Raw genomic sequence first — 26,973 nt, 5'->3', positions numbered from 1 at the left:
AGGAAGGAGAAGGAGAGTCATATTTAGTTGTCTACACTCAATCATCTAAACAAACCTATTTTTCAGTTGGTTATGTTTATAAATAGATTATGAATGAATGAATGAACCAACAAATAAATTAATGAATATTATGGTTCACATTTAATCGAGTGACTCCCTCCCACCTGTGCAGGTGCACCATCTTGGGGAGGTCTGCTGTCACTAGCTCCGCCCCCTGCCTGTCAGTCACTCTCCAGCTTTCTCCGAACTCGTCAAGGTTCCGCGTCACGGTTCCGTCTGGTTTCATGTACTCGTTCTTGGAGGATCCGTCGTAGTTCCCACACAGACCTCTCACCCTGTTCCTGTATGTACTTGGTAGGATCACCTCTGTTAGCGAGGGAGAAAGAGCATTGCATGAGTACAAGCAGTGCTCTTCTTAATAAGATATTTAATCATTTTATTAATTCAATAAATAAACAATTTAGTAAATTAAATGAACATTCTAGACCATACTGTTTTTCTCCTAGCCCAGCCGATGTCTGATAACTATTTGTTGCTGCCCTATGGACATCAGCTGCCACTACAGTGCAACACAGAATGAGTCACTGGTGTAGAGTATTCTCTCTCTCTCTCTCTCTCTCTCTCTATCTCTCTCTCTCTCTCATCTCATCTCTATGGTTCTTGCCTTAGATGAGGACCGTAATGCTGAAGTCGGTGTGTGTCTTACCTCCGTGGATCTTGCCGTCGAAGCGGACCGTCATGCCAAAGTCGGTGACCAGCTGGACGTTCTTAGAGTTCATTGTGATGGTCAGGCCGTCTCTAGGACTGAGAGGAGGAGCCACACGCTCACCGTTCACCTACACAGGTAGTGAGAGGACATAAGAGGTTATAACTGTTCATAGAGATGACACAATAGGTTATAACTGTTCATAGTGATGTCATAGTTGACCTGGAAGGTAACAAAGAGGAGAGTCTCATGGTTTTAGAGCTAGATTACTGTCGCAAAGGCAACTGGCATTGTTGGATTATGTTGTAAACACATTGTTATTTCAACTTAACTCACCAGTACAACTTTCTTCTGCTGGAAGCGGATGCTGACTCCATAGACATCTACATACACCTCATCCAGGTAGGAGATCTTCTTGTTGCCACCGCGACGGATGTTCTTCCCCCTGACCTGGAGGGAGGCCAGTGAGCTGAGGAGGTTGTGGCCCTCGGTCAGGATGTAGGTGTAGGGGCCCTGGAAGTGGTGGGTGAACCCATCAAACGTACGGTAGTGGGGGTCGCCGTGGATAATGCACTTGTCGAATTCTGGAGAGGGGGAGAGGGGTGGGGGGAGGAGGGAGGGAGGGGGGGGGGGGGGGGTGGAAGAGAAAGGGAGATGAAGTAAGGTGGGGAGAGAGAGAGAGAGAGAGACAGAAATGTTTGTATTGAGGGAGTATAGTTGACAAATGGTAACCTTCTCCTAATAATTTGGGTAGAAATGGCAGTGTTGGGGAGTGATTTGGGGGCAAAGTTGCAGGGACTATTTTGAGAGAAGCGTTGGGACTTACTCTCAGGTTTGCAGTAGAGGTCTCCGTATTTGTCCAGAGTGCAGACAGAATCGTCCTCACATTGAAAATCTGAACAGGTGATGGAACCACCCAGGTTACAGGTACACTTGTCATTACAGTGGTCAGTCACCCACGAGTCTCCCATCTGCAACACACGCACACAGAACACACGTTAGGATTACGGCTGACTGTTTATACAGTATGTAAAGAAACCTTGTCACGATTATTGGAGTTTGGATGGTATTATGGAGAATGTGTTGTAACTGTGTCTGGCTGGTGGAGTTTTGATTCTTGTTCTAACCAAACTTGTTTGATAGTTGAATATCATGCAAACTATGGTACAATTATGTCTGTCATTTGACAATCACCTTAAGTTGAAAGGAAGTTTTCGGTGTTTAGTTGGTGTGTATGACTGGTAAAGTAGAGTGCGTGTAAGTGTGTATGATTGGTCAACGAAACAGTAAGCACTCACATCATGGTACTCTCCATTGGAGTCCACACATCCACACTTGGCCAGAGGAACACACTTCCCGTCGCTGAGTACGAACCCTGCATCACACTGGCACCCCTCGACACAGGTGGTGGGGGGCAGGTGGCAGAACATGGGGAACAGGTCGGCGCAGGTGGGGGGGCAGGGGGGCGTGCAGTCAGAGTAGTGGCTATTGGGGGTGCATGGCAGGGCTGGAGGGGGAAAGAGAGAGGGTGGGGTTAGACGATAATCAAAGATCCTATCTTTTTATACAGTACAGTAACAGTTACAGTAGTATTGGCTCTATGGATGGGTTTCATCAGGTAATTGCGGCATCATTGGTCGACAGTATAGGCCTACACATGTAGTTATTTTACTAAATACATTCCAAAGCCAACTCATTGCCTTCCATTTTTATTCATTTAAATAGCATCATATGCACAACCTCCCTCCCATACTCTCTCCTTCCCTCTCACCCCACCCCACCCTCCCCCAACTCCCATCTCCCCCCATCACTTACGACAGAATGTGTTGTTTCTCCAGGCGATGGTAATCCCAGCTGACTGACAGGCCTGTGCATAGGCTTCCACGTTATCACACAGAGTGGCCTGCATGCCGTCGTATTCACACATGTCATACACGCAGTTCCCCAGGAAGGCCTCCGGGGGCAGGAAAGAGTGGCAGGGCTTGAACTTGTCGCCAAGGATGATAGAAGAACACAGGGTCTCGTACTGTTTCTCTTCTTCTGCCGTGCAGTTAGGGTGGATGCTGGGACGCTCATCTGGTGAGCACCTGGAGGGATGGAGGGAGAGATGGTGGGAGGGATGGGTTAGATGGTGGAGGGAGAAGAGGGAGAGAGAGTGTCCAGAAATGTAACCTCCTGCCAGACCATGAGGATTAATCACCAATAAAATGTTGCTAGAATGTTTCATTATACATGTTTTTTGCCAACCTTGTACAGACAGAGTGGTTTACTCTAGTGAAATGATGTACCTGGTCTATTTGAACACAGGCTTGCCTTAAGGCTTTATATATTATTAAAAATCCAGGTATCTAAAATATGAATAACATAGACAGATGGCAGTGTTTTGTATCTAAAATATGAATGACATAGACAGATGGCCCAAAAAAAGCTTTAGTGGTTGCCTCCTGGCCTAAAGTACAAGGTCAAAGGTGAAGGGTTAGAGGTTACTGACCCTGGGTCTGAGTCTCCCTCGGACTTCCAGCTGTTGCCCAGTTCGATCACGTCCTTGGCCGGCTTTCCGTCTGGCTTCAGGTTGTCGTCTTTGGCATTCATGTTGTAGTTACCACACATACCACACACCTGGAGAGATGGAGGGAAAGAGGTGTGAGTTGAAACTGAGGAAAGATATAAGAGTGTAAGTTTGTATAAGAAACAGTGTCAATTACTGTAAAAAGAGCTAACTAAAATACATTTGAATAGAATTTGAACAATTCTATGAATGAAAAGGGCAGAGAAAAGCATTTAGAAGTCCCTTCAAAATGTAGGTCTGAGCATTTTAGTATGGCCAAGACAAGTACTGTGTGAAAGTGGCTTACTTTTACCATCATTATAAGTTGTATAATACGCATTATTATACAGTAGCATTACTACAGTTGGGCTCAGTCGTACCTTGTTGAAGTACTCTCCAGGGATGGTGATCTCCAAGTGGTGGACTCCATCAAACTTCACCTTCAGGCCAAAGTCAGTGTCCAGTAGACTGTAGACACCACTACTCAAGACCCTGGCCCCGGCCACGTCAATGGACAGAGGAGTACGCACCCTGCGCCCGTCCAACTGGAGAGGAGAGAGAGAGAAATAGAGAGCGAGGGAGGAGGGTGGTAGAGAGAGGGGGGGGGTAAAGGAGAGGTGATTAGTGGAAATCAATAACCAATAAGGCATATGGGTTGTTGTTCCTCAAACTTTACTATCACAGCTTCCATGGGCGGTTCCACAAAGTGGCTTAGCACCCCCATTAGCACCCCCAAAAAAGAATGTATTAGTACACCATAGATCCCTCGGCAACGACCAAGCTACCCTGCCAGCTTCATTGAGAAGATGAATAATGATCAAAACGTACCATAACGGTAACTCTACTATCCGACTAAAACATTATGAGAAAATAAAGAAAACTGTGCTCAGGATTGAGCTAAAACGTCCAACTTCTACTTTTCGGTACTCTGACAAACGTGATTCTAAGCATGCTCTCGAATGGATCCCTCCCTCACTCCCTCCCTCTGTTTTGTGTTTTCTGTCTGTTTGCTGTGATGTGACTGAGGCATAAGCCTACTTTCACCAAAAAACGAACAATAAAGGTTTGAACTTGATCTCCATCTCACCAGAACTCGGTTGCTCTTCTGAAGCGTGACGGTGGCGTTGGGAAGATAGACCGTGACGGAGCGCACGTACGACGCCTCTGGTTGGCCGCGCTCCTCGTTCTTCGCCACAATGGTGAATGGAGTTACCTTGGTGGAGTTACACACCTGAGGGAGAGAGAGGGATAACAGGGGAGGAAGATGGAGGGAAGGAGATGTGTTACGGGGATCGGGAGAGATGGAGGGGAAGAGGAAGAGAGGTGGGGAGACGACGGTTACATACCTCCACCAGTGTATAGGTACAGGTGCCCATAAAGGTGTGCATGACACCATCGAAGGTGTAGTAGTGAGGATCTCCAGCCACGTGACACACACCCAAACCTGGGGAGAGACACAGAGAACAGAGACATTCATATCTGGGTTAGTGATGAATTCTTGGAGTGAGTTCTTGATAGTGTGTTTCATTTACAGGCACTGTCACATTACTTTCAATCACAAGTGAAGATGCTTAGAGCTGGTTTTCCGGACACAGATTAAGCCTAGTCCTGGACTAGGTCTTGGAAGCATGTTCAATGGAGATTCTCTGAATGCTTTTTAGTTCAGGACTAATAATGAACTATAAATCTGTATCGGGGAAACCAAAACATGTTCTGTCCCACTTACAGTAGCAAAATAAACAAAACAAAGACTATGAAAAAGCCCTGAAAGGGGGTGTGGCATTTACCTGTTGAAACACATGCCAGCTCTCCCTCCGACACCTTACACTCCTGGGCGGGGCTACACTGCCACGGCTCACAGACGATGTTGTTGCCAGGGTTACACTTACAACGCTCTGAACAGTCCAGCTCAGTGAACCAACTGTCTCCCACCTAGGACACACAAACAATGAGATATATGGACATAAGACACAGTCCCAGAGACATATTACAATCAACCATTTTAGTTAGTCAATAAACCATATAATTAACTTAGTCAATCAACCACACGAGCAACATGATCTACCCATAACAACATTCTACGAAACACTACTTTTCTACTTTTGCAAACAGATAAGTCTCAGGTCATTGTACTGACTACTATGTCAACTTTACTAGTCAAGTCATAACTCGGTTCCTCCGTTCTTACCGGTCTGTAATTGTTATCCTTGTCGGTGCAGCCACACTGGCTGGGTGGGACACACTTGTCACCACTGAGTACCAGGCCGGGGTCACACACACACCCCTCTACACAGGGCTGGGTACAGGTGGCGTTGAAGGTAGGGTTCTGACAGCTGGAAGGACAGGCGTTACCACAGGGCTCGTAGTGGCTGCCTGGGAGACACTTCAGAGCTGGGGGGAGAGGGGGAGAGAGAGAGAGAGAGAGAGAGAGAGAGAGAGAGGGAAAACATGGGTTACTGATGGGCAATGCGAATAATCTGTGTTGCTGCTGCCCAAGAAAGGGGGAGAACGGAGGGAACATGGAATTTGAATTGGTACTAAGACTAATCCTTGTAGCACACCACTTTCACAATATTGGTGTTACCCAACAGAGGTAGGACTCAGTACACATAAAGGACTCACAGGTGTGTTACAGCACATGGAGCACAGGTGTGTTAGTTAGACTACACACAGTTGGGAAGGTGTGTGTGTATGCGTTTGCGTGCATACCTGTGTTTCAATGTGTGTGCGTGTGTGCGCACGTGTGTGTATGTGACTTACGACAGAAGGTGTTGTTCCTCCATGCGATGGGAACTCCAGCCAAGGCACATAGGTCAGCGTAGCTCTCTATAGCCTGACACAGAGCCACCGTCTCCCCTCCCGTAGCACACTGGTCGTACACACAGTTCTCCTGGTAGATGTTGGGGGGAACCACTGCGTGGCACGGCTTGAAGATACCTGAGAGAGAATGGAGGATAGATTAATGGTGTTATATAGCTGAGACAGTGAGGAATTATCAATAAATAGTTTTTACATAGTAAAAATGATATGTAATAACACAATAGACAAACAAATGCTGTAAAACAGCTGAGAAAATAGGACAAATGGCCAATGAGTAATGGTCTTAGTAAGTTAGCTGACATTTCAGGCACAACTCTCTCATTTCGTTTAAATATAATTTCATGTTCTACAGAAATGAGAAATGGCTTTAGTGAAGGGAGACTGAAAGATACAGCACAAGTGGTGTTTAATAACATGAATATAACATGTTTTGTGAAAGAGTGAAATTGTGTATGTGGATTGAGCAAGTCTATGATTTTCTGTCTTGTGTTTCTGTCCGACAGCTTTGTGCTTCCATGCGTCTGTGTGTGTGTGTGTTTCTGTGTGTGTGTGTGTGTGTGCTTGAGTCTCACCGTTGGGGTCAGTGATCATGCCACAGCTGGTGGGTTTCTCAGCTTCTGCCTCAACCTTGGGATCACACTCCTCTTCTCCTCCACCGTGGGTACAGCTGAAAGAAGAGAGAGGCATGGAGGGATTGATGAAAGAATGGAAGGAAGGGATGAACGTCAAAGACGTCACTGTCGAGGATTGAAATTTAATCTCCTCGATGGAGTCAGACCTGTAGGTCATAATTCATACAAAAACAATGGAATCTAGGCTAAATGTAACATAGCCTGGTATCTTAGTTCAGACTATAGTTATTCCTAACAACGCTAGATAAAGAAACACATTGAAACTGAAACATGAATGTGTGTCGTGTGTGTGTCATGTCTGTTTCAGGTGTGTGTGACTCACTCGGGGCGGTCGTCGGGCACCTGCCAGCTCTCTCCTAGTTCGTTGGTGTTGCCGGCTGGTTTACCATCTGGCTTGATGTTGTCATCACCGGGTTGACCGTTGAAGTTTCCTACAAGAACAGAGGATAAACAGAACCAGTTACTACTGCACACATCAACGGTTACTGTGCATACAAACTGCCAGCTGGGTCAGGGCTTTTCTTGCTGTGCCTGGTTTCTTTCAATCACCTTATTAGTGATAATCAATTATCTGTCATGTTTATAGATGATCATCATTGATTGATTATCTCTTACCACAGAGTCCACAGAGCAGTCCGTTGTAGGAGGAAGGCAGAGTGACGTCAGCGTGGTGGTTACCATCGAACCTCACCCTCAGGCCAAAGGTCGTATCCAAGACAACAAACTTCCCGCTTAGGTAGATCTTCACCCCATTGGTCAGAGTCACAGGAGGGGTCACCAGGGTTCCGTTGACCTGGAAGAGATGAGAGGAGAGAGTAACCATTATAAATTAGAGTTAACTTAGCAAATTGTACAGTAAATGGTTATCTATTGAGCATGTCTTTTCATGGGTATGGATTCCCGTTTTAGTATTCCATTTCAAAACATTTGCTCCCACTTTGCCACGATAACGTCTAAAGTCTATTTTATCGACCACACTGTGAGGCCTTATCTTGACACTTTGCCAACATAACTGAATAAACTAAGTTGATCTGTAGCTAACCTCCAATGTTCCTCACCTGTATTTTGCGTCCTTTCCCCAGGATGACGGTAATCCCGTACACTTTGATCACGACGGCTTTGATGTACGACACCACCTTGTTGCTGCCTCGGTGCTCGTTCTGGGTGTCAACGGTGAAGTACGGCATCCCAGAGGTTTCATTGCAGGGCTTGGTGAGGGTGTAGGAGCAAGAACCCATGAAGTTATGCACCCTCTTATCAAAAGAGGTGTAATGAGGGTCGCCCTGGACCGTGCAAATTCCTGTTTCTGTGGGTAGAGGAGGGTAGAGTTTAGTTTTAGTTCAGAATATTTTGTTTTCATAGAAGTTTAAAACGTATGTTTTGAGGGAGGACTGATAGCCCCATTTACAAAATGTATTATAAAAACGTACACATTTCAAAAGCTACAAGTGCACAAAACTGAGACCCCACAATTGTATCGCGCTTTTCACCCAAAGACGCTTTTCAATCTTACCCTCAACATAATGTCCCAGTAAAATAAATGACACACGCACAATGATAAAGATATTGGCATCCGTACTCTCCCTCCTGTGTGTGTGTGTGTATCGTACCCAGTGGGTAACATCCCAACTCTCCGTCCTGCAGGCCACAGCTCTCTGTCAGAGTACAGGTGGTGTTGTGACACTGTATCACCCCCCCTCCCAGACATACACACTTCTCCTTACAGCCCTCCAGGTACCAGTCGTCACCCACCTGAAACACAAAGATGAACAAAGTTGAAGCCTTATGAACAGTATCAAGGGATTGGTGTATTTATGTAATTCCGCGTATTTTAAGCACAGTCTAAGAAAGGCACATGACTCCAACAGCATTCAGCATTCCATTAAGAGCAAAGTTGATATTCAGATACTTTTGGAAGAAAATTGAGGTTCATTATAAAGTGATTCTCCATTTTCAAACTGATCCCAAAACAGTGAAACGTGATTAAATGAATTTGAATAAAAGCATTAAAGCCTCAGTCAGTGATTTAACACCAAGAAGGTACTCACATGGTACAGGGTAAAATCAGTCACAGCAATATGAGTTAGTCTTACTAGTACTAAGCTGTACTTTTGCAAACAGAGGCTAAAGCTATTTCAAATGGTTGAAATGATGACTAGGACTATAGCTAACGTTATTCCCATGAGTTTCATTTCAGCTTACTGACTACTAAGAGAGTAACAATAAAACTCTGTTCCTCCATTCCTTACCGGTCTGTAATTGTTATCCTTGTCGGTGCAGCCACATTGGCTGGGTGGGACACACTTGTCACCACTGAGTACCAGGCCGGGGTCACACACACACCCCTCTACACAGGGCTGGTTACAGGTGGAGTTGAAAGTAGGGTTCGAACAGCTGGAAGGACAGGCGTTACCACAGGGCTCGTAGTGGCTGCCTGGGGGACACTTCAGAGCTGGGGGGAGGGGAATAGGTTATTGATGGGTTATAATGGAAGTCAACTTTATTGCACATCAGTTTTACAATACTGAGGGGTAGAAATGTATGGGGAGAAATTAAGGGGTACTAAGACTGATCTTTGTGGCACACCACTTTCACAATATTGGTGCTTCCCAAGAGAAGGAGCACTGAATACACACACTCAGAGGACACACAGGTGTGTTACAGCACATGGAGCACAGGTGTGTTAGGCTACACACAGTCAGGTGTGTGTGTGCATGCATGTGTGTGTGTGTGTGTGTGACTTACGACAGAAGGTGTTGTTCCTCCATGCGATGGGAACTCCAGCCGAGGCACACAGATAAGCGTAGCTCTCTATAGCCTGACACAGAGCCACCGTGTCCCCTCCCGTAGCACACTGGTCGTACACACAGTTCTCCTGGTAGATGTTGGGGGGAACCACTGCGTGGCACGGCTTGAAGATACCTTGGACATCATGTGAAAAATAAATGGTTTTAGTGAAGGGGAGACTGAAATATACAGTACACGTTGTGTGTAGTAATTTGTATATAACAGCTTTTCTGAAAGAGAGAGTATGTTTGAGCATTTGCTTTTAAATCAACGTCTAGACAATGTCGTGTATGTGTGTGTGTGTTTGCATGCGCACGTATGTTTGTTTCTGTGTGTGTGTGTGTGTGTGTCTCACCGTTGGGGTCAGTGATCATGCCACAGCTGGTGGGTTTCTCAGCTTCTGCCTCAACCTTGGGATCACACTCCTCTTCTCCTCCACCGTGGGTACAGCTGAAAGAAGAGAGAGGCATGGAGGGATTGATGAAAGAATGGAAGGAAGGGATGAACGTCAAAGACGTCACTGTCGAGGATTGAAATGTAATCTCCTCGATGGAGTCAGACCTGTAGGTCATAATTCATACAAAAACAATGGAATCTAGGCTAAATGTAACATAGCCTGGTATCTTAGTTCAGACTATAGTTCTTCCTAACAACGCTAGATAAAGAAACACATTGAAACAGAAACATGAATGTGTGTCGTGTGTGTGTCATGTCTGTTTCAGGTGTGTGTGACTCACTCGGGGCGGTCGTCGGGCACCTGCCAGCTCTCTCCTAGTTCGTTGGTGTTGCCGGCTGGTTTACCATCTGGCTTGATGTTGTCATCACCGGGTTGACCGTTGAAGTTTCCTACAGGAATAGAGGATAGACAGAAGCAGTTACTAATGCCGTCAATTCAAGATACAAATTGATATTCAAAGAGATTTTCAGGCAATACGTCATAAATATACTGCCCACTACAAAGGGGATATGATAAAAGTGGGTGAACCAAGGGCTTTTCTTGCTGTGCCTGGTTTCTTTCAATCACCTTATTAGTGATGATCAATTATCTGTCATGTTTATAGATGATCATCATTGATTGATTATCTCTTACCACAGAGTCCACAGAGCAGTCCGTTGTAGGAGGAAGGCAGAGTGACGTCTGCGTGGTGGTTACCATCGAACCTCACCCTCAGGCCAAAGGTCGTCTCCAAGACAACAAACTGCCCGCTCAGGTAGATCTTCACCCCATTGGTCAGAGTCACAGGAGGGGTCACCAGGGTTCCGTTGACCTGGAAGAGATGAGAGGAGAGTGTAACCATTTTAAATTGGAGTTAACTTAGCAAATTGTACAATAAATGGTTATCTATTGAGCATGTATTTTCATGGGTATGGATTCCCGTTTTAGTATTCCATTTCAAAACATTTGCTCCCAGTTTGTTCCCACTTTGCCACGATAACGTCTAACGTCTATTTTATGGACCACACTGTGAGGCCTTATCTTGACACTTTGCCAACATAACTGAATAAACTAAGTTGATCTGTAGCTAACCTCCAATGTTCCTCACCTGTATTTTGCGTCCTTTCCCCAGGATGACGGTAATCCCGTACACTTTGATCACAACGGCTTTGACGTACGACACCACCTTGTTGCTGCCTCGGTGCTCGTTCTGGGTGTCAACGGTGAAGTACGGAATCCCAGAGGTTTCATTGCAGGGCTTGGTGAGGGTGTAGGAGCAAGAACCCATGAAGTTATGCACCCTCTTATCAAAAGAGGTGTAATGAGGGTCGCCCTGGACCGTGCAGATTCCTGTTTCTGTGGGTAGAGGAGGGTACAGTTTAGTTTTAGTTCATAATATTTTGTTTTCATAGAAGTTTAAAACTTATGTTTTGAGGGAGGACTGATAGCCCCATTTACAAAATGTATTATAAAAACGTACACATTTCAAAAGCTACAAGTGCACAAAACTGAGACCCAACAATTGTATTGCGCTTTTCACCCAAAGACGCTTTTCAATCTTACCCTCAACATAATGGCCCAGTAAAATAAATGGCACACACACAATGATAAAGATATTGGCATCCGTACTCTCCCTCCTGTGTGTGTGTGTGTGTGTGTATCGTACCCAGTGGGTAACATCCCAACTCTCCGTCCTGTAGGCCACAGCTCTCTGTCAGAGTACAGGTGGTGTTGTGACACTGTATCACCCCCCCTCCCAGACACACACACTTCTCCTTACAGCCCTCCAGGTACCAGTCGTCACCCACCTGAAACACAAAGATTAATCCTTATGAACAGTATCAAGGGATTGGTGTATTTATGTAATTCAGCGTATTTTAAGCACAGTCTAAGAAAGGCACATGACTCCAACAGCATTCAGCATTCCATTAAGAGCAAAGTTGATATTCAGATACTTTTGGAAGAAAATTGAGGTTCATTATAAAGTGATTCTCCATTTTCAAACTGATCCCAAAACAGTGAAAAGTGATTAAATGAATTTGAATAAAAGCATTAAAGCCTCAGTCAGTGATTTAACACCAAGAAGGTACTCACATGGTACAGGGTAAAATCAGTCACAGCAATATGAGTTAGTCTTACTAGTACTAAGCTGTACTTTTGCAAACAGAGGCTAAAGCTATTTCAAATGGTTGAAATGATGACTAGGACTATAGCTAACGTTATTCCCATGAATTTCAGTTCAGTTTATTGACTACTAAGAGAGTAACAATAAAACTCTGTTCCTCCATTCCTTACCGGTCTGTAATTGTTATCCTTGTCGGTGCAGCCACACTGGCTGGGTGGGACACACTTGTCACCACTGAGTACCAGGCCGGGGTCACACACACACCCCTCTACACAGGGCTGGTTACAGGTGGAGTTGAAAGTAGGGTTCGAACAGCTGGAAGGACAGGCGTTACCACAGGGCTCGTAGTGGCTGCCTGGGGGACACTTCAGAGCTGGGGGGAGGGGAATAGGTTATTGATGGGTTATAATGGAAGTCAACTTTATTGCACATCAGTTTTACAATACTGAGGGGTAGAAATGTATGGGGAGAAATTAAGGGGTACTAAGACTGATCTTTGTGGCACACCACTTTCACAATATTGGTGCTTCCCAAGAGAAGGAGCACTGAATACACACACTCAGAGGACACACAGGTGGGTTACAGCACATGGAGCACAGGTGTGTTAGGCTACACACAGTCAGGTGTGTGTGTGCATGCATGTGTGTGTGTGTGTGTGTGACTTACGACAGAAGGTGTTGTTCCTCCATGCGATGGGAACTCCAGCCGAGGCACACAGAAAAGCGTAGCTCTCTATAGCCTGACACAGAGCCACCGTGTCCCCTCCCGTAGCACACTGGTCGTACACACAGTTCTCCTGGTAGATGTTGGGGGGAACCACTGCGTGGCACGGCTTGAAGATACCTTGGACATCATGTGAAAAATAAATGGTTTTAGTGAAGGGGAGACTGAAATATACAGTACACGTTGTGTGTAGTAATTTGTATATAACAGCTTTTCTGAAAGAGAGAGTATGTTTGAGCATTTGCTTTTAAATCAACGTCTAGACAATGTCGTGTATGTGTGTGTGTGTTTGCATGCGCACGTATGTGTGTTTCTGTGTGTGTGTGTGTGTGTGTGTGTCTCACCGTTGGGGTCAGTGATCATGCCACAGCTGGTGGGTTTCTCAGCTTCTGCCTCAACCTTGGGATCACACTCCTCTTCTCCTCCACCGTGGGTACAGCTGAAAGAAAAGAGAGGCATGGAGGGATTGATGAAAGAATGGAAGGAAGGGATGAACGTCAAAGACGTCACTGTCGAGGATTGACATTTAATCTCCTCGATGGAGTCAGACCTGTAGGTCATAATTCATACAAAAACAATGGAATCTAGGCTAAATGTAACATAGCGTGGTATCTTAGTTCAGACTATAGTTCTTCCTAACAACGCTAGATAAAGAAAAACATTGAAACTGAAACATGAATGTGTGTAGTGTGTGTGTCACGTCTGTTTCAGGTGTGTGTGACTCACTCGGGGCGGTCGTCGGGCACCTGCCAGCTCTCTCCTAGTTCGTTGGTGTTGCCGGCTGGTTTACCATCTGGCTTGATGTTGTCATCACCGGGTTGACCGTTGAAGTTTCCTACAGGAATAGAGGATAGACAGAAGCAGTTACTAATGCCGTCAATTCAAGATACAAATTGATATTCAAAGAGATTTTCAGGCAATACGTCATAAATATACTGCCCACTACAAAGGGGATATAATAAAAGTGGGTGAACCAAGGGCTTTTCTTGCTGTGCCTGGTTTCTTTCAATCACCTTATTAGTGATAATCAATTATCTGTCATGTTTATAGATGATCATCATTGATTGATTATCTCTTACCACAGAGTCCACAGAGCAGTCCGTTGTAGGAGGAAGGCAGAGTGACATCAGCGTGGTGGTTACCATCGAACCTCACCCTCAGGCCAAAGGTCGTATCCAAGACAACAAACTGCCCGCTCAGGTAGATCTTCACCCCATTGGTCAGAGTCACAGGAGGGGTCACCAGGGTTCCGTTGACCTGGAAGAGATGAGAGGAGAGAGTAACCATTATAAATTAGAGTTAACTTAGCAAATTGTACAGTAAATGGTTATCTATTGAGCATGTATTTTCATGGGTATGGATTCCCGTTTTAGTATTCCATTTCAAAACATTTGCTCCCAGTTTGTTCCCACTTTGCCACGATAACGTCTAACGTCTATTTTATGGACCACACTGTGAGGCCTTATCTTGACACTTTGCCAACATAACTGAATAAACTAAGTTGATCTGTAGCTAACCTCCAATGTTCCTCACCTGTATTTTGCGTCCTTTCCCCAGGATGACGGTAATCCCGTACACTTTGATCACGACGGCTTTGATGTACGACACCACCTTGTTGCTGCCTCGGTGCTCGTTCTGGGTGTCAACGGTGAAGTACGGCATCCCAGAGGTTTCATTGCAGGGCTTGGTGAGGGTGTAGGAGCAAGAACCCATGAAGTTATGCACCCTCTTATCAAAAGAGGTGTAATGAGGGTCGCCCTGGACCGTGCAGATTCCTGTTTCTGTGGGTAGAGTTTAGTTTTAGTCCATAATGTTTAGTCCATTTTGTAAAATTTTAGAGGGAGCACTGATAGTCCTATTTAAAGTTTCCGGATTTCACTATTGATTCCATGTCATTTTAATCAACTCTTACAGTTTATACCAGGGATCATCAACTAGATTCAGCCGCGGGTCGATTTTTTCTTGAGTGGATGGTCAGGGGGCCGGAACGTAATTACAAATTATTTGTAGACTGCAAATTGACAGCAAGAAGCCCAAACAGATAAAATATTTGACTAAAGCATAATCATTTCAAACCTTGCTTACATTTGTATACGATCACACGTATCTCTCTATAATGCATGAGAATACTTTGGAACAGATTTCCAAAATTAAAATCACCTGGAGCTGATTTGCTGTTGTTTTTAGTCATTTTCTTTTTACATCATAAATAAAATCACCGCGGTCCAAATTCGGCCCATGGGCCGTCAGTTGGGGAACCCTGGTTTATACTAAGTGGATGAAGCCCCTCACCTTCAATGTACACCATTTCATATTAATTAAATGTCCCCTGTCTGTTGTGTATCATATATTACTGTGGCATCCGTACTCTCCCTCCTGTGTGTGTGTGTGTGTGTGTGTGTGTATCGTACCCAGTGGGTAACATCCCAACTCTCCGTCCTGCAGGCCACAGCTCTCTGTCAGAGTACAGGTGGTGTTGTGACACTGTATCACCCCCCCTCCCAGACACACACACTTCTCCTTACAGCCCTCCAGGTACCAGTCGTCACCCACCTGAAAAACACACACCATGTTCAGACTACAGTACCTGACTGCCATTAATAGCCCAGTGAAAGTTGTTATTTATTTCACCTTTATTTTTTACAGGGAAGTCAACAGGTATCTTTTACAAAAAAAGTCCAACATAAGAAATACAAGATACAGTACATATAAACGTTGTGTACAGTACAGTACTGACATTTTGGAAGTGCATATTTTCATTTATATTCGGATGACTTAGCAATGTATTGCATTTATACTGTATCCTAATGTACCCTTTACCAAACCTTGATGCTTTATATAACACACTTAAATTTTCAAAGTGAAAGACAGAGTCATACTCACAGGGTGGTAGTCTCCGGAGGAGTCGACACAGCCACAGTCTTTAACAGGAACACACTTGTCGTCACTGAGGATGAAGCCGGGGTTACAATCGCACCCCTCCACACACACCTCTGAACAGCCAGGGGGGCCGCTGACACCCAGGCAGGTCTCGGGACAAGAGCTCACACACATGGAGTAGGAACTGTTAGGGGGACAGGCCAGGGCTACGGAGGAAGGGTGAAAAGAAAGGGGAGGGCAGAAACAGGAACAGGAAGTTACAGGAAGATCTTCATAAATCACAAACATATTGTTACAAATCTGGGTTAAAGGGGCAGTCAGCAGTTGAAACAATAAAGCCACCTTCCCGCCCATGCTTCTATAAAAAGCTGAGGGATGGGGCTGGAGAAATGTAACTACTCTCAAGAGCTATGGATGCAAGGACTGACCATCCATGATATTAAAAGTATAGTTTAAACCATGTTTTGAGGCTATATAGTGTTTGTTTACATTTACTTTGTTTACAAACACTGGAGTAAAACAAGCTTATAGTTTGGGTTCTGATGGAGTACGACAGTTGAACTAAGCTCAAGTTATATTCTTCAAGAATCAATGGGTACATATCACTCAAGTCCACAAATGAATGTAGCAACTACAGATTGCCCCTTTAAGTTTGCTACAACATTGAAGGAATGACTGTACTATTGACATCGACAGACAACAACATTTTCTCTGTAACTGTGTTAACGTGTGACTTTGGAGTGGCAGCCTGAGATATCTACATTTGCTTCTCCTTTCAACTTTTGCTCAAGCTGACACATAATTGCGACCTGCCAAATGTTTTCAAATCAAGTATTTGTCCAATCTTCGAGGGCCTGACTGAGTGTGTCTATATATGAGACTCACGGCAGAAGTCTGGCTTCCTCCAGGGGTGAACCATGGCCCCTGCACCCAGGCAGGCGTCAGTGTAGGCCTGTAGCTGGTCACACAGCATCTGCTGCTGGCCCACGAAGCGACACATGTCATACACACAGCTCTGGAAGAACGGAGTGGGGTCCACCAACGCAATGCACTCTCTGATTGGGGGGGGGGGAGGAGGGTGAGTGAGAGAGAGAGAGAGAGAGAGAGAGAGAGAGAGAGAGAGAGAGAGAGAGAGAGAGAGAGGGCGGGGTGAATGAAATGTGTGAGGAAGAGGGGGGGTTAAGAATTAGAGAAAGAAAGAAACATTATGAAAGAAAGAAAGAAAGAAAGGGAGGGGAGGGTGAAAGAGAGAGAGAGGAAAGTAAATACAAATACACAAATCCATAAATCACTTTGTTTGTTTTGAACAAATGGAGGGAGTTAAGAGTTATGACCAGAATCGTGTCAGGGCATGTGAACTATAGTAGGCTTGGTATGTATAAGACAATCTTAGATATTCTTAGCAGTGTGGAATGTATAGGAGTAAGATTGCCAGCCCAACATGTGTTTACCATGCTATATCTGGATTAAAGTAATGGATTATTGTAAACAGATATTACAATAGACCAGAGATCCATGTTTGTAAGAATCAGGGGTCATAGCATGTGAGTTTGGAGGTGCCCATGTACGTATGGATTAGTGTATGTTTTCATGTGTGTGTATGGTGTGTTAAACTGGGTGTTTATGTCTATATGATACATATTGTATGGATCATCATGCACAGTAGGGATATGTTGTTGTTTCTGTATGTCAGTGTCCATGTGACTCTGTTGCTCACCTGAAAGGTCCTTTGGTATCGGTTAATTTCCCACAGTTCACTGGTTTGGACACTTCTGCCTCCAGTGATGGATCACAGACAGGGTCTGGGTTGGTGTCGGGTTTGCATCTACGGAAACACACAATTTTAATAAACTATTTAAAATAGTAAATATAATACCAATATAGTGCACAATACAGTTATTACTACTAATACGTGCATATAGGATAAAGTACACACTCACTAAACTACTTCCTAAAGTGTGTACCTACTTTCTACTACATACATTACTGGGCAGAAATATTCCTGACTTCATCAGTCAGTATTCCCACATAATTCCCACTCACGTGGCATCCTCATCGTCCTCGGTCTGCCAGCTGTTTCCAAAGTCCTTGGAGCTGGTGACCTGGGATCCATCCGGCTTGGTGAAGTCGTTGTTAGGGTTCCCATCGTAGTCGCCGCACAGACCACACATCTGGTCAGAGTAGGAGCTGATGGAAAGACCAAGACACACAACACAGTAGATTAGTTCAAAGGTCAAGATACAAAGATATACAACCAGTGGATTAATAGAGAGATCATACTAAAAAAAATCAAAATACAAGACACATAGCACAATAGATTAGATACCGATATACACAACAACCAATAGATTATTATTATTATTATTTTGATTTTTTTTGGGGGGGGGTAGTAGATCAGCTTTAATATTGCAGATAGATTGTAACTTCCATCCATGTAATTGTCTGCATCACTTCCAATCCCCCAATAGATTATTACCATTACGAGATTATTACCAAAAGATTACTACAGATACCAAGACACACAAACAATGGATTACTCGAGATCCTACTACAGAACTCATGGAGAGGGAATTAGAAAAAATCCTGAAGGTGTTGGTTGATTTACAAGATCTATTTACAGTGGACTGATACTGGGTTGAAACTCTAAAGGTTGAAAGATGTGGAATGTTTGGAACAGAAATGGTTCTAAATTCTGTATAAATATTGATCAATTATCTGCATGACTAGCACAACATATATAGGGTGTAATTTGAGCCTTAAGAGGAAAAGGGAAGTTGCTAGGGATCTACTTCCTGTGTCCGTAGTACACACCTGGGCACTGAGATCTGGGCATAGTGGTTTCCGTCCCAGCGCACCTTGAGGCCGAACGGTGTCTGCAGGGTGATGTACTGACCCGCTAGCGATAGAGAGATTAGTGGAGAGGGGTAGTGAGGGAGGGACACACGCTTTCCGTTCACCTGTGGAGGCAGAAAGAGAGATTAATTCAAGGAAAGTCTCCGCTGATCCAGAGAAAAATAGACAAAAAAGGAGGAAGAAGTAGTGAGAGAGAAGAGGAGGTGCAATTGAATGACAGATTTGAAGGATTACTGGTCAAATAGACGATGACGGAGGGGGAATGAGATTAAAAGATAAAAAACTGACAAAGATAGAGAGAATGAGAAAGAGAGATTAAATGTTTATTAAAAAAGGAAAGGAAGGCTTTGGGTGTATTGTCATGATGTAATTTCACTAATCCTTCAATTAAGGGATATATGGAGTGAGAAAGAGAGAGATAATTGAGTGATACCACCACATCTGTGACGTGGAATGTGAATGATAAAAACGTGTATGGGAAAGCGTTATTACATGTTAATAACTGTGTTAGTGTTGTAGGTCTATGTTAATTACTGTTTAATAGCAAATGTATTTCTTCCTTCGGGGGTGTTTTTCCTAGCCAATGTGCTTCTGCTTTGCTCTTGCGTTTTGGGGCCTAGGCCTCGTTACTTCAAAAGCACCGTGACAACTTCTGATGTAAAACGGGTTTTATAAATGTGACTGATTGATTGATGTATTAACATGTACCAGAGTCCTCCTGCTCTTCATCAGTGTGACGGTGATTCCGTCGACAGTTACATAGAGCTTCTTCAGGTACGACACTCCAGCCAGACCACGCTCCTCGTTCTTACCCTCCACGGAGAACCATGGACCTGAGAACACAGCAGAACACAGTTAGAACCCAGAGTTCGAACCCCGGAACCTAGAACACAGCGTTAGAACTACAGAATCTAGAACTGATAAGACAGAGCTAGAACTACAGAACCTAGAACCCAGAGTTAGAACTACAGAATATCATCCTCATGTGTTTACCAGTGTTGTTCTTGCAGGCCCTGGCCAGGGTGTAGGTGCAGGTTCCCATGAAGCTGTAGAACTTATCATCAAATGTGTTGTAGTGGGGGTCTCCAGAGATCACACAGTCCTGAGAACCTGGTGTAAACGGAACAGAGGGAGACATCATCAGATATAAAAGCCTGCTTCCAGATCTCTTTGTGTTGTCTTGCTAACTCATATGGTCGTTGCCTGACTTACAAGACTTCAGACATCAAGACACCATTTTGAGTGTGTGTTTGTGTGCGTGTTCAGACTGTTTATTTAAAGGGATTTACCTGTAGGGTAGCAGTCCAGCTCTCCTCCCTGCACCTTACACTCGTGCATGGGAGGGCAGTCAGAGGGCTTACAGGTGATGAAGGGAGCATTACAGAAACACTTCAGCTTACAGTTATCCACGTACCACTCATCACCAGGCTGGAGGGAGGAGGAAGGGGGGGGGGGGGGATTATGATCTTCCCGAAGTGGGTTAATCCTATCGGAGCAAGTTTATTATGCTCTGGGAGTCCTGGGTTCGAGGCCTGCAAGGGGCGTTGCACTGCCGCCGTTCAGTATAATATGTTTGAAAAACCTCCAACTCAGACAATGGCATTGATGACTCTGAGACACACACTCTTACCTCGTAGTACTCTCCGTTAGTCTGGTTGCAGCCACAGGAGCTCTCTTTGACACACTTCCCGGCGCTGAGGATGTACCCAGGGTCGCACACACACCCCTCTGAACAGGGTCCGTCACACCCCGTGGGGGACTTGGCGAAACAGGTGGGCTGGCATGGGGCGGCACATGGTATGTAGTGACTGTTGGGGGGGCATTTCAGAGCTGAGAGAAGGAGGGAGAAGACATTAGGAGATCGGTCTTCTTTAAAACATGACTTTCTCTCGGTAATTACTTTGTTGATTATACGGAACAGAACTGTTGGAGTATATTGTTTGGTCTTTGATGTGTTAATATCAACAGTGTGTTTGGTGAGTGAATGAATCATTATTATTATCATATTGATCACTATAATTTTCATCTTCATCATAAATATCCTCCTCTTCTTCCTCGTTATCATTGTGTAGGGTTGGGGTCCATTCCATTTCAATTTCAGTCAATTCAGGAAGTTCACTCAAATTCTAATTCCAAATCTCTTCAATGTTTTCAGTGAGGAACATCCGGAATTGAAATTTGCTTTACTTTCTAAATTGACTGGAATTGAAATGGAATTGACTCCAACCCTGATCTCTACTCACGGCAGAAGGTGCTGTTCCTCCATGGTCCAATGGTGACTCCTCGGTCCTGACACTCATTTACATACGACTCAATGGCTTCACACAGGATGGGCTTGGCACCGTCCAGCTCACACAGGTCAAACAGACAGTCCTTGAAGACGCTCTGAGACACACACAAAAACATACACACATTTCAGACAAAGTTCAAGGACTTTAATTAGAGTACTGTAGTCTTGCGTTGTCACACTTATGTTTCTTCGTTTTCCACATAGCTAGATATCCCTGAATTACATATTGTATCTTTATCTAGAGCGCAGATTCATAATGATACAATAAGGTAATTACTCACATTGGGGTTGACCTTGGGATGACAGACAGCAAAAGGTCCGTTCTTGTCCAGTAGCATGCCGCAGTATCCTGAGCTCTCGTACCTGTCCTGCTCATCATCAGTACAACCAGGTATGGTGGTGTTGGGCTGCTTGTTACAACTTGAGGGAGAGACAGAGTGAATCAGTCGTGTGTGTGTGTGTGTCTGCCTTTGCGCTTGTGTGTATGTGTGCGTGTCTTTGTGTGTGTGAGAGCCTGCGTGCGCATGTGTAACTGGTGTCATGACTCACTTAGGATCGGTGACCCAGCTGTGTCCAAAGTCATTGGGGTTGGTGGTCAGAGAACCATCAGGTTTCCTGAAGTCATTGTTGGAGTTCCCATTGTAGTCTCCACACAGTCCACACAGCTTGTCCTTATAGCTGAATACAGAAGAGCAAAGAAGTTTATGAGTTAATCATTTTCTCAAGCATTTTCAATCACAACAGAATTATATCATAAATATATTACAATGTGAGAGGCTTCTATTCGTTTTGGTATTTTTTTGTGTGGTATTTTTATAGTTATTTTTAGGGCATATCATGTTGGGGTCACCAAAACTGTAGGAGGGAAACCTATCTACATAAACCCCCTTTTGAGCTCTGTGCGTCTGTATGGTTTCTGTGGTGTGTGAAGCAGTTTTGACTCACTCGTTGATGACTTTGATATCCATGTAGTGGTTTCCGTCGTATCGTACAGTCACACCAAAGTCCATGGCAACGGTGTAGTGTTTACCAGACATCTGCACAGACACTCCTGTAGCTGGGGTCAGAGGGATGTTCACATTGATACCATTCAACTACATGGAGAAGAGGAGGAGAACACAGATATGAGTTAGTGATGGGCCTTCCTTTTCTGATAATTTATATGCTGTTCTGTGTCTGTATTTTTGATGTATTGAATGCTGCACAGGAATTGCCTTCCGGTGACAAATATTTATTGAATTGAAAGACAAACGTTTCTTTACTGTGTATGTTACTTTATATTGAAGGCTAAAGGCATGGGTAAAAAATATGTACTTTTGATCCTGTGTAGTCACTTTATATTGAACATACACCAATCATTGGTGTTAATTAGTCTGTACATATGCAGGGATTTGTATTTTATCAGTAATTTTTTCCATTGCTATAATATGTATAAAAAGTTTCAAATGTCATCCTTCCGTCCCATCATACCCCTCATCTCCCTCTCTCTTTCTCTGCCCCTCCATCTCTCCATCCCTGTCTCTCTCACCTGCACGGTGCCTCCCTTGAGCATGGAGATCTTCACCCCGCGCACGTACACGTGCACAGCCTTCAGGTAGGAGATGGTTAGCAGGTTATAGCGGTTCTCGTTGTCCGTGTGCACCTCGTAGTAAGGCACCGACGTGTCGTTACAAGGTTTAGACATCAGGTAGCTGCAGTTCCCCATGAAGTTGTAGTATTTCTTGTCGAAAGTGGTGTAGTGAGGGTCACCAGACGCTATACAGGTAGAAGTGCCTGGAGGGAACAATTAATTAATTAATTAATCAAGTAATCAATCTAAAACTGGTGGATAAGATTGGTAATATCATACTATTGATTGATAGAGGTGCCTGTAGGGGAACAGTGATATAAAGTTGTAAGAGGAATTAGTAATTGGCCGGTGGACAGTTCGGTTGTGTTTACACAGGCAGCCCAATTCTGATATTTTGCCACTAATTGGTCTTTTGACCAATCAGATCAGATCCTTTTCCCATAACTGGGCAAAAGATCAGAATAGGGCTGCCTTTGTAAACGCAGCCTTAGAATACAGACTCAATGTCAGTAGGCAGGTTTCCATTGAGCTAGGTTTTTTCGACAAAAGCAATGTCACAAAAAAATATTTGTGACGTGTAATGTAAACAGCAGTAGTAGGCATTTTCTAAAGATCTAATAAATGTTTATCCGTTCGATAGGGGTGGATTTTTATTTTGTCTAACTTTCTTTATTGCGACAAATGGTGATGGAAACTGTGTTTTTAGAATAAATTGCTGAATCATTGTTAAGGTAGGCCTACAGGGGGCCTGTGATGTCATCATGTAACTATAAAGCTCCACTCCACATTTAATTATAAATGCCTACTGCTTGCAAAATCCATTTACTCAACTATAAAAAATGATGTTTCTTTGCAGGACAAGGATTGTCTTGACTTTCAAGAATGCCTGAATTGCTTCACATTGCAATTTGAAGTTTCACCATGAAAGTGTTTCAGATCTAGGCCTACCTGAGTGCAAGTTACAGTGGTGATAAGTAGGCAAATATTAGTAAATTCTTGCATTCTATTCATGCTGGCTTTTGAAAGATAGGTGGGCAGGGCATTTAGGCTATCGCGACTTTATTAATGCGCAATTTGCCTAATAGGATAACGGTAACACTTCAACCACATCATTTTTGTCGACATTCTAGGTTTTTGCAAAAAAGTGTTTTTAGACAGTTCACTGGAAATACACCGTGGCAGGCAATTGTCGAATCTAAGTTCTATGCAAACGTTCTAAATGTCGACAAAAAAAAAATCTATGGACACGTTAATGGAAACATAGCTAATGTTCAAATGTCTTCCTTGATGCATTGGGTTAGAATTTTCAACCGGTATTGCCTGATATAATGGAAATAGGGTTTGTACTTAGCCCTATATAATACATACATCATATATGCTCTTTGTTGCATAGCTAGGAATCAAACTAGGCACAATACCCAAGGGTTTCCCAAGGACTATCCTTATCACTATTATTGATTCTAAGAACATTTCAAGGAACATTCTACAAGTTGTGATAACTCATCTAAACCGCACCTTTAGGATAGCATGCTCCGTTGCGACACTCCTCCGTGGGAGAGCAGGCGTTGTCCACACAGTCCAGGGTGTAGTTACCAGCACAACGACACAGCTTGGAGCAGCCGTCACCAAAGATGATCTCTCCTGGCTACAACAACAGAGACAGGGAAAGACATGTTGTTTGACAATAAACATTGTTTATTTGTGAATTGTTTTGTGTTCCTTGCATTGTTGATCCTTTTTAATGTACAGTGCCAGTCAAAAATTGTAGAATAATAGTGAAGACATCAAAACTATGAAATAACACATATGGAATCATGTAGTAACCAAAAAAGTGTTCAACAAATCAAAATATATATTTTGGTTACTACATGATTCCATATGTGTTATTTCATAGTTTTGATGTCTTCATTATTATTTTACTATGTAAAAAATTACAAAAATAAAGAAAAACCCTTCAATGAGTAGGTGTGTCCAAACTTTTGACTGGTAGTGTATATTTGTGATGTGCTGACTTGAGCAACATCAATTTCCATGTCAGTAGACATTCTGGACAATACAAGTATTGTATTGTATTGCATTGTTTCAAATATCGCATTGCATATCGCATCGTATACTGTATAGTAAATAATATCGTATATCACAGTGTTTCCCAAATTGGACGTCATGGACCACATCTTGACTATTACAGATCGTCTCATACCTCATAGTAGTTGTTATCCCCATCAAGACAATCAAATCATATTTATATCGTATATACTACTGTGTCGTGTTAAATCATATCGAACATCTTTAACCACAGACTAAAAATCCCAGATCGTCTCATACCTCATAGTAGTCACCTCCCTCCAGACAACCACACTTTTCGATGGGGACGCAGCGACTGCCTTTGAACACAAAGCCTGGCTTACAGAAACACGCGCTGATACAGGAGCCAGTGCAGTTAGTAGAGGGTTCCTTACAGCTGGGGATGCATGCTGGGCCACACTCTATGTACTCAGCATTGGGAGGGCACTTCACTATGTGGAGAAGAGAGGGAGAGGAGGATGGGGGGGGGGGGGGCAAAGGAGAGAGGAAGAGGAAAAGGAGGGGTAGTGGAATGGAGAGAGAGGAAGAAGAGGGAGAGTGTGGTGGGATGGAAGGCAGACAAGTGGTTAACATTAGGACAGTATTAATCGATTTGTGAGAATACAGAAAGTGGTGTCTGATTCTGATTGTGAGAATGAAATCATCTGATTGGCTGTTAATCTCACCTGGTGGTTTGGTGGTTGTAGGTTTTGGTGTTGATGGCCCAGGTGTAGTTGGTCCAGGAGTTGAAGGTTTTGGTGTTGATGGCCCAGGCGTAGTTGGTCCTGGAGTTGAAGGTTTTGGTGTTGATGGCCCAGGAGTTGAGGGTTTTGGTGTTGATGGCCCAGGAGTAGTTGGTCCAGGAGTTGAAGGTTTTGGTGTAGTTGGCCCAGGAGTTGAGGGTTTTGGTGTTGATGGCCCAGGTGTAGTTGGTCCTGGAGTTGAGGGTTTTGGTGTAGTTGGTCCTGGAGTTGAGGGTTTTGGTGTAGTTGGTCCTGGAGTTGAGGGTTTTGGTGTAGTTGGTCCTGGAGTTGAGGGTTTTGGTGTAGTTGGGCCGGGAGTTGGTGGAGCTGAAATAACCAAGGAAAACATATGAGATACAAAAGGATAATTTCAGAAGACCAAATAAACTCCTGAGGCTAGCAGTTTTCAAAGATCATAAGACATCAATAGATTATATACTATATTATCTCGGATCATAGATGATTCCTTACCTGTGCAGGCTGTGATGCATACAGCGTCTATAGCGATGTCTGTCTCAGGGGTCTCACCGTAAATGCCAACAATCACAAACTGATACACAAACACAAGGGATATATTTACCACAACCATAACCGTAGGCTGTGACCGAAACACTCTTCATCACACGAACATTCAAAGAAAAGGAAAAAAGTTAAGGTTCATTCAAATAGCTCTTTACTCTTCACAATATACAATCACATTTGTGCTTCTAGGAGGAAGGGTTGAAAATCAGATTCAAGGTTGATATCAAAGAGCCTTTAAAAGCAAAGCCTTTTTGGTCTCTCCCCCCTGTTCTAATGTTAATTTGGGATCCCAGGAAGACTAGCGGTCTCCAAGGCGCCATTTTATGGTGATCCAAATAAAGAATAAAGCCCTACTTGGTTTACCTGCATGTTAGCTGAGCCGAGGTAGCGTATCTCTGCAGGCTTCCAGCTCTGGCCCTGGTTCCCTGTCAAGGAGAAGATGGGGGCTCCAAGGTTTCCTCCTGGGCGTGAGAGGTGATGTGAAGAGGGGGTCAGAGTTTATGGAGAAAGGTAGAGCGAGAGGAAGATAATTAAAAATGCAGTGGTGATCAGTGGAGGCTGCTGAGGGGAGGACGGCTCATAATAATGGCTGGAACGGAGCCAATGGAATGGCATCAAACACATGGAAACCATGTGTTTGATGTATTTGACACTATTCCACTAATTCCGCTCCAGCCATTACCACGAGCCTGTCCTCCCCAATTAAGGTGCCACCAACCTCCTGTGGTAGTGATACTCTATCTTAGCATTGTCTAGACACTAGACTATAGAGGGCTTGCAGTTGACGTACGACGCCTCTTGGCGGCCATGTTGGAAGACCACCGCATTAATTCTTCTGACAACAACAGCTGAGTGGCTACCCCAAACGGCATGATAACAGTGCCTAAAACTAAAACGAATCGTTTTTAGGTTGAGAACATATAGCTGAACAATATGTAAACAATGTGTGAGTTAAGCTATTCTCTGCTTCAGATGCACAATGTCAAGGGGGGTGCATTGCAAATGCCCATAAGGCTAATGCCATCATACTGTAGGCCAGTGGTTCCCAACTCCGGTCCTTGAGTACCCCAAACAGTACAGTTTATTGTAGCCCCAGACAAACACACCTGATTCAACTTGTCAACTAATCACCAGGTCCTCTGAGTTGAATCAGCTATGTTTGTCCATGGCTACAACATAAATGTGTGCTGATGGGGGTACTTATGCACTGGAGTTGGGAGCCGCTGCTGTAGGCCTATGTCTGCATTGGCATTGCATGCCATTTTCAGCTGCAA

General features: G+C 44.1%; 1 protein-coding gene across 1 annotated transcript in view; it reads right to left on the bottom strand.

The window, feature by feature from the left end:
- Nucleotides 1–26,973, bottom strand: part of zanl (zonadhesin, like) — a gene marked incomplete at its 5' end in the record, with an annotated part of 39,810 nt that overhangs the window by 5,228 nt on the left and 7,609 nt on the right. The window contains 37 exons of the mRNA XM_084165801.1: nucleotides 165–366; nucleotides 707–836; nucleotides 1,043–1,290; nucleotides 1,533–1,677; nucleotides 2,005–2,213; nucleotides 2,522–2,793; nucleotides 3,198–3,325; nucleotides 3,635–3,799; nucleotides 4,342–4,485; nucleotides 4,601–4,698; nucleotides 5,042–5,186; nucleotides 5,443–5,645; nucleotides 6,015–6,191; nucleotides 6,647–6,741; nucleotides 7,029–7,137; nucleotides 7,322–7,499; nucleotides 7,765–8,012; nucleotides 8,317–8,458; nucleotides 15,661–15,863; nucleotides 16,543–16,712; nucleotides 17,375–17,482; nucleotides 17,701–17,844; nucleotides 18,469–18,614; nucleotides 19,219–19,343; nucleotides 19,504–19,620; nucleotides 19,800–19,938; nucleotides 20,141–20,340; nucleotides 20,754–20,895; nucleotides 21,082–21,220; nucleotides 21,350–21,478; nucleotides 21,746–21,894; nucleotides 22,329–22,573; nucleotides 23,886–24,015; nucleotides 24,696–24,886; nucleotides 25,121–25,504; nucleotides 25,649–25,727; nucleotides 26,063–26,160. Coding sequence (XP_084021927.1) covers nucleotides 165–366; nucleotides 707–836; nucleotides 1,043–1,290; nucleotides 1,533–1,677; nucleotides 2,005–2,213; nucleotides 2,522–2,793; nucleotides 3,198–3,325; nucleotides 3,635–3,799; nucleotides 4,342–4,485; nucleotides 4,601–4,698; nucleotides 5,042–5,186; nucleotides 5,443–5,645; nucleotides 6,015–6,191; nucleotides 6,647–6,741; nucleotides 7,029–7,137; nucleotides 7,322–7,499; nucleotides 7,765–8,012; nucleotides 8,317–8,458; nucleotides 15,661–15,863; nucleotides 16,543–16,712; nucleotides 17,375–17,482; nucleotides 17,701–17,844; nucleotides 18,469–18,614; nucleotides 19,219–19,343; nucleotides 19,504–19,620; nucleotides 19,800–19,938; nucleotides 20,141–20,340; nucleotides 20,754–20,895; nucleotides 21,082–21,220; nucleotides 21,350–21,478; nucleotides 21,746–21,894; nucleotides 22,329–22,573; nucleotides 23,886–24,015; nucleotides 24,696–24,886; nucleotides 25,121–25,504; nucleotides 25,649–25,727; nucleotides 26,063–26,160 — 6,076 coding nt within the window. The remainder of the gene's footprint in view (nucleotides 1–164; nucleotides 367–706; nucleotides 837–1,042; nucleotides 1,291–1,532; nucleotides 1,678–2,004; nucleotides 2,214–2,521; nucleotides 2,794–3,197; nucleotides 3,326–3,634; nucleotides 3,800–4,341; nucleotides 4,486–4,600; nucleotides 4,699–5,041; nucleotides 5,187–5,442; nucleotides 5,646–6,014; nucleotides 6,192–6,646; nucleotides 6,742–7,028; nucleotides 7,138–7,321; nucleotides 7,500–7,764; nucleotides 8,013–8,316; nucleotides 8,459–15,660; nucleotides 15,864–16,542; nucleotides 16,713–17,374; nucleotides 17,483–17,700; nucleotides 17,845–18,468; nucleotides 18,615–19,218; nucleotides 19,344–19,503; nucleotides 19,621–19,799; nucleotides 19,939–20,140; nucleotides 20,341–20,753; nucleotides 20,896–21,081; nucleotides 21,221–21,349; nucleotides 21,479–21,745; nucleotides 21,895–22,328; nucleotides 22,574–23,885; nucleotides 24,016–24,695; nucleotides 24,887–25,120; nucleotides 25,505–25,648; nucleotides 25,728–26,062; nucleotides 26,161–26,973) is intronic.

Source organism: Coregonus lavaretus (genome assembly GCF_964263955.1).
Source record: "Coregonus lavaretus genome assembly, chromosome: 7".
NCBI classification, from domain to species: Eukaryota; Metazoa; Chordata; class Actinopteri; order Salmoniformes; family Salmonidae; genus Coregonus; species Coregonus lavaretus.
This window is presented reverse-complemented; position numbering and strand designations above follow the sequence as displayed.